Consider the following 7,373-nt stretch of genomic DNA (forward strand, 5'->3'; position numbering starts at 1 on the left):
TTTATTGCAGGGCGGCCAAAGTAATCACCACTCAGCACTAATGCGCCATACATCACGTGCCAGTCCGTTATGTAGAAGTGCATGTGACTGCGCAGGTTCGAACGTTGTTTTTTTGTTAACACAATTGCCTGTTCGTATCAGTCGCTCCCGAGCATTTCGTCGAAAACAAAGTACAATGGTATAGCTACTTCTCTTCCGCCTTGTGATATTTTCGTTACGCTCCCGTAGCTTGCTTGCAGATTTCATAGTTCCGGGTTTGTCTGATAGGGTCTGTTTTATCAGATGGGACTGTACAGACGAAAATACGGCCGAACAAAAACAGCTTCAGTGATATATTTCCTTGGAGCAGTGCATCGTCCAATGGGGCTGCTTCCACAAATCAGTGCCGCACTTTCCTCATACGCCGTGAAAACATTTTTTATTACAGTCGGGGTTGCAACATCGGTGCGCAAATGGAGGTGTTAGAAAGGCATATATCACCATAAATATGTTATTTTCCTTGCCATGCCTTGGCCCTGGGTGAACAAGTTACCCTTCGAAAGTTTACGTTTATTTTTGGACCAACCACATACGAACGGAACGTCGTAATCTACGCAAATGTTTTCGCTGTGGATAAGCTGACGTTTGACAGGTATATAAAACAGACGACGACGGTGTCAGCAGACCATTGCGGCTGCACAGGAAGCTGCTCACCTATTCGCTGTCCTATCAGCACGAGCAGAGAATGACTTCGGAAAACACCATGGCTCGCCACATAGCTTTTTTGGCCGTCTTTCTGGTAGTCCTGGTTGTCATTTGCGAACCGATGCCTGGAGGCTGGATAGACCAAAATCCCAGCAGCAACCCAATATACCTGGAAATGGCCGCCTTCGCAGCAGCACAGAACCCGATGGGGCTCGACTACTACGACGCGGTGCTTGATTTGATGAAGGTGCAGACTCAGGTAGGGAAGATATTTATTCTCAGACACACGGAAATATTTTACGAGAAATATCCAGACAAGGATTTGAACGAAGCTGTTGGCCCACTAACATAGTCCGAAGCGCAGCTGCCGATACCGTTACTTGTCCCTATTTCGATCTAAACTCCCAATATGCTATGTACATAACGCATTCAAAAGGTTGATCGAATTATCACAGCCAATTATCATCCATCCAATTATCACAGCGTATGGTCGAGAGTGATTCGGCGGAAGCGAGACGAGGCTCTTCTGTTTAAGACATTTTATTCCACCATCTTGAATGCAGGGCTTGAAAAGTTTCTAGTTTCACGCTCGGCGATCTCAAGCCCACAGCCAGTGCTTGCAATTATGGCTGACTCCCGGTGAGTTTAGCTTTAACCCTGTATCTACTACTCATGTTGTTATGGAAGCCTTCCTGGTGAAAACAGTATTCATGTCTTCTCTCTCTTCGAATCCACCTTCCGTTACTTTAACTGTCGTTACTTTATTGCTACCTCAACTCTCCCTATTCCTGGCAAACAAACCAAGCAGGTACGCGTAAACAAGTCAGCAACGAAATGGAGAACTCTTCTAGACCTCGTTAAACATCGAGGTAGCACATTCATATCCCATCGGCGTACTGCTGTGGTGACCCAGGTTCAAAAATTATGAATATACATTTGCATTGACTACGCTTTACAGCGATAGCCTTGTTCTTGTCTGGAGAGCAACCACCATTTTTTTGCGCAAAGGCTTTTACTGTAACATTATCTAGGTTACAGCTTGATAAATTCTGATGGAGCTGATGTTGTAGTTTAGGCTATATAATGACTTGTGTACAGTTCGGTATTCGCATGCAACTCTAAAGATACGTCTTTGCATTTTTTCTCATTGATGTTTAGAGGTTTTTATGTTTTTCCATGAAGGATCCTCGTGTTCTCCTTTTAAAGACGCTCTCGTAGCTTTCAACAAACCGATGACTTGTTTTGAAAGCTACGACAGTTGCTTCGCGAAAGCTCCCATGCACATTACACATTATCAAGTTCGTATATCTTCTGCTGGCGCCCATGTTTTAAAAACTGGTGTATTTCAGAAATTCCTCACTTATGGCCAACGTACATTAACAAATTACGACAGCAGCAGCGGAACTTCCCCCAAATTAATTACTCATTTTCCCTGAATGAACCCCACCCTACACAAACATTTTTCATAATATTGGCACTACTTATTCTTACTAATGCGAGATATGTTCTTAGGTTAATAAAAAATAAAAAAAACGCCGGTAAAGTTCTTATATACATCACCCACCTCCTTCAAAGTTGTCGGCTTTTTTCTTCTTTCCAGGTGTGCAAGTTGCGCGTCAAAACGTTCTTACCTGATGAAGGCTTGCACCAGGATTAGTAATAATGTGCTGGTTATATAAGGTATTTTTCCTTGCTTTCCGCTGCCGCTCACGGGATGAGGCGTTGTCTTGGTGAACTTAAAGCCCAAGTTTCAATTCTCCCGTTGGTTGCCGCTTGACTGAAGGAGGCTCATAACAAAAACTGGTGCGTGTCGCGATATAGCCGCACGGTCTCTTCAACACTAACTTGGACCCCTCCCCCTACCGTTTTGGGAAGGTGTTGGGTTTGCACGCAACGCCGGCGAGATATGAAATAGTTTTTGTTGTATTTCGCATGATCTCCTTCATGCGGTATTCCTGAGGAACTCATTCCTGAGGACTAAAATAAGTACAAAAAATGAAAAACGAGCTGTGGAGACTGCAGTTTTTTCTCGTTCATTATTTGAGCCATATGCGACCAATCTGTATCTACAATTACGTCTACCACTCGCGAAATATCGGCATTTTGTGTACTTACTGACGTGAAATACAGTGTCGACAATTTGGAATCTCATGTTAAAAGCCTTCGTAAATTAATCAATTCAGACTTAGCAAGTTTACTTTAGAATGTACTTTGGAACCTCTAAAGCAGAAATGTGGTCTGTGCTACTGCTACTATTCACATCTACACACAGATTGTCAGCGGCATCAATTACCGGCTGACATTCAGCGTTGCTCAATCGAATTGCAAGATCGGGGAAGTTGAATATACCAAAGAACGGTGTACTCCGACTACCAGAGTGGTGAGTTCGTGTTAACTCTAACATTTCTGGTATGAAAGCAAATTAACGTACATGAATTGGCATTATCACGATAGGCATGTTTTATTATATTGCTTGTATTACACCAGCATGCTATTTACTTTTCAGCTAACGTTGTTGATAGGTAGGAGGCTATCTCTCCGGTTAATACTACACATTTGTTATTATAAAAATAACAGGTACTAAAACAGGATTGTTTTGCTGTTCCAACAAGAAATTTTGAGAATTATTTCCGTGTATGAAAAAAAGGTGCGCGAAAAAATTCGGATCATCAAGTTTGGATATTTCTATGAACAGACACTTAGCTTGAAACACGAATCACTACAACGGGGCAGGACATCCGCTACAGGGCTTGGGCCACACCCAACGAATTTGTTACTTTGAGAAACACCCGCCATGGTGGGTCAGAGGCTGCCGCGTTCTGCTGCTATGCCCACGGACATGTTTCATATAAAAGACACCCGCCTGCTTTTTAGTTGGAGAAGAAGAGTGAAAACGCCCGTTTGCTGATTTTTTCCCGCACGGTATGTCACCCAAGGGGTCGAAAATTATCCCAGAGCCATCAAATACGTCGCACCTAATATCCCATTTATTGCTTCAGCATGTTACATCCTGAATTTGAGATGTCTTTGTTATTTCAACACGTATAGACAGGCCATCCAAACGAAAATAAAAATAACATCTGACCTGCAACTTATTAGTGTAACTTCGCGCAGTATAAAACAATTACCCCTTTCACGTGGCGTCACATGGACGTGTCGCTGACGTAGGCACTTTTGTGTTTCCATTTGTGATAATCGCGTTGACATTTACTGACACTTCGTTCAGTTTTTTTAAATGCAACCTTGTACCCGCTAAATATCAGGTTAAGATGTTTGAAGATCAGTATCCTCTGGTCAGAAGTTTTGCAAACACACGCTTGAAATGGAACACCACATAGCAAAACACTAGGAATGAACTTGCCTTGAAATCGTCGTGGTGCACTAATTTGGAGGGGGAAGTGTCTGTTTTCGAACGCGGTAAAAAGCGCAGTCGCACCAAATTAGCGGAACCTAAATTACGTCGTTACGACCCTTGGGAACACAGACGTATGCATGAGACATCTGTGGGAATTACCACCAATCAGTCCGGCTGTCATGCGCTTCTTTTTTGTAAACAACGGGCTTCCACCCGTTCGTACGCACGTTTCACGACCTCACAGTTTCCAATTGCGGCCATGTGGTTGTTCATTTGCTCGTGTCATCCATTCAACATGCCCACACAAAGCGAATAAAAAATCGAGGCCTTGTTTTTTTGTGATTTCAGAGTGGGCCTTGTGTGGGCTTGTGCCATACGAACCCGTGTTAAGAAAAACAGTATCATACAGCTGAAAATAAAAACACAATGGTAGCAGCGTGCTGATCAGATGCGCGTGAATGCCAAGCATCTAGACATGCCTCGTGTTCGTTACTAACAACAAAAGTCACAAAAACAATCCTCACAGTAAACGTTTCGATAGAGCATGAGTTCGAGGTACGCCATCCCCACTGCGCAATATTAACGCATCATAAAATTGTGACGCACATCGTAGGTTCCATCCTCTGCTAATTCTGGCTACTTCAGCTTAAAGACGCCTTTCTCATATGTTCAGCTTAACGAAGTAAATGAAAAAATTCGCAGAACATTTGACATTGTCTCTTGTCGCGTGTGTAGTGTTTTTTTTTCAAGTTTTACCGGTATGTTTTTGTAATTGATTGTCCATGTCTGCTCATTCGAATATGATTTTTAGCACAGCAGCGTAATGATCAGCCAGTGTTTTTGATCTGTACAACAATGTGCACTCCAGATTATTAGGACCAAGTGAAAGACCCCTATTTTCTCAAAAAAATGGAGACCCTAGATTTATCAATCTTTAAAATGGTTTGCGAAATTATCGCCGTTCCCAGATTTCTAGCAGTGTTCCATATAGGCAAAAGTAAACACGAATTTCAAATGCGAAATGTATGCTTGTCTCTGTTTAAATATAGAAGGCTAAACCAAATCCAAAAAACGACAATTGTAAAACTCTATGAGGTATTATATTCTCTGAGCAGGCGTTTCTCCAACTGTACCTGCTAAAATGACGTGATAATTTTCACAGCTTGTCTTTGCCTACTCATTTGTTTCCCTAGTTTTGAGCTGCAGCTCCAAACTTAAATACCTAAACATTATGAACACAGTCAAAAAAGTAGCAGAAAGTATTACGCGAAGGAATGCTGACAATTCCTTTTTTGCCTTTCAGCCACAAAAGTTATGCGAAGCTGTGGTTTTCGATCAGCCCTGGGAAAAGGTGCGAAAACTGATTTCAAAGGACTGCGTGCGCTACATTGGCAGCTTTCTCGGCAATACGCAGTCCAGCGTATAAAACAACCTTTTGCCCACGTCAAATGAGGGCTTGAACTTGAATAAAATCTTCCCAATATTCAACGGGCTAAAATGCTTCATTGCGTCCACAATAAATTCCTATAAAACAAAACGTGGGTTGTTTGCCGCATGGTTACAGATAGCAGCAGAAAATTTTACGACGATGGTTTTACTGCGCCAGAATACTGATAAAATCGAGTTCACAAGCGCATGCTTAAAAACAGGCAGACCGACGCAAAACTGAGTCTTTTAAAAAAAAAGTGCCAGCTTACAACCCTTATTCAGGGGAGCCCAAATTTTGACACCCTAAAACAGTATGCGAGAACCGCATAAATTGGTTCGAAACACGGGGAGCTGTATATATTTGCAAATAGATAGTGATTTGCCAACGCACCAATGCCGGGTCATCTTGCGGAACTTTTTGCGATTCCTTGTGCACATAAATCACCTGACGGATTATTTCGAACGAGCATGACACCAATGTATGGCAGATAGTTCTTTTCAGCGTTTGAGGGACATTTGTGCACCCTCAGAAGATAGGCAGTTTTACGTGAGTCCTGTGCATCTGTTGTCATTTGAATTTCACTTAGTTCGTTGAGAAAGAAGCCGTAACCAGGAGACGGACGTGGAAAGTTGCAATTATGCACCACAATTTTGGTTTTGCCCAAGGGAAAGGCTGTCGTGTTGATAAGGAGCACGATGAAATGAAGCACACCTAATAAATGTACATGATGAATTTATCCAGCGTACTGCGCTGCCAACACCATATTAAGTATGGATTTTTAATCACCTCTTGTGCAACAAGCTTAATACGGTTATATAAAGGAATCAACAGTAGTTTTGGTTGCCACTGGGTTGTGGCATTTGAAACACCCCTAGCCGAAGAAAAGTCTCCTCTTTCAAAACATTGCGTTGTGTAATAACAATAGCGCACCTTTACCACGAACTTCAAAATACTTAGGATATATTACTCTAAACACAGCAAGCAGTGCCGACTCGGTAGCATCTTTCCGCAGAATTATCTATTACACCACACGACCGAAGGAGTTGGATTCTTAGACTCCAACGTGAGCCAAGGCCAAAAAAAAACAATAATACGGTGTTTCTGGTATTAGTTGTGCTTTATTGGGCAAGTGTAAAATACTGATATTGTTTCACTTCTAGCTCAATCACCTCTGTGGTCAGGTTACATTCCGTTGGAACAAGGTTTAAAGTTTTCCTTATTTCGCACATTTATTTCACCAAAAAACATCTTTCAGTCTTTCGGTGCTGGAATGGAGCCGTGTAAAGTTACCAAGGGTGAATGATTTGATAGTTACAAAGATTTTATTGGTTTCGGTTCTCTCTATTGTAGGAAGTGAGGGCGATCGTAAAGGCAGAAACTGCGAATCACACCTATTCTGCGGCCACGTTCACCTTTCTCCAGCTCTCAAAGTTTGATCTGCGCCCTGTCTTTGTCAGGATCTACTTCACCATCATACATAAGCAATGTTCTTGCCAGCGCACCTGTTTCTTTCCGCGGTGTTCTTGACACAGTGCTTGCGCCGCAGTAGCGGTCTATACCTCTGCGAGGCCATTCCAAAATCGAAAGCATGTGCGCCTGACCTTAACTTTGGAACGCAATAGCCCTTGTGTTCTCGGCAAATAAAAAGGGCGAACCTGAACTACAACACATTACATTTTAGCGCTGAAGTCACCGGACTCCCTTTCGGGACACGCGAGCGTGACTTCTTTACACTTCTGCTTGCATTCCACCATCTGGCTCAGCGCCATGTGATCCAGTCGGTTTCAGTGGTCCCAGAAATGTGGTGCCAGGGTGTTGTTCTCTTACCCGCCATTTTCGCGCGTGGTTGACTAAATGGTTAAGCGAGGCATTTGGGCTACATTAGGTTTAGGACGTAAAAAAGTC

General features: G+C 42.8%; 1 protein-coding gene across 1 annotated transcript; it reads left to right on the plus strand.

Moving 5' to 3' along the window:
* Positions 1-372: 372 nt before the first annotated feature.
* LOC144148875 (cystatin-1-like) lies at positions 373-5,527 on the plus strand. Its single transcript, XM_077680397.1, has 3 exons — positions 373-943; positions 2,957-3,064; positions 5,343-5,527. Exons 1-3 carry the CDS (start codon positions 725-727, stop codon positions 5,463-5,465), a joined length of 450 nt encoding a protein of 149 aa, XP_077536523.1. The 5' UTR covers positions 373-724; the 3' UTR covers positions 5,466-5,527.
* The last annotated feature ends 1,846 nt before the right edge of the window (positions 5,528-7,373 follow it).

The sequence above is a fragment of the Haemaphysalis longicornis genome, unplaced genomic scaffold (genome assembly GCF_048455015.1).
Source record: "Haemaphysalis longicornis isolate Haplotype H1 unplaced genomic scaffold, Haemaphysalis longicornis Haplotype H1 scaffold_8, whole genome shotgun sequence".
Lineage (NCBI taxonomy): Eukaryota > Metazoa > Arthropoda > Arachnida > Ixodida > Ixodidae > Haemaphysalis > Haemaphysalis longicornis.

What these genes read in the sequence shown, in the direction of transcription:
- LOC144148875 (XM_077680397.1), top strand. Translation starts at nt 725, where the DNA reads ATGACTTCGGAAAACACCATGGCTCGCCACATAGCTTTTTTGGCCGTC. An exon ending in TGATGAAGGTGCAGACTCAG is followed by an intron (nt 944 to 2,956) that starts GTAGGGAAGATA and finishes ATCTACACACAG; the next exon opens with ATTGTCAGCGGCATCAATTA. An exon ending in GTACTCCGACTACCAGAGTG is followed by an intron (nt 3,065 to 5,342) that starts GTGAGTTCGTGT and finishes TTTGCCTTTCAG; the next exon opens with CCACAAAAGTTATGCGAAGC.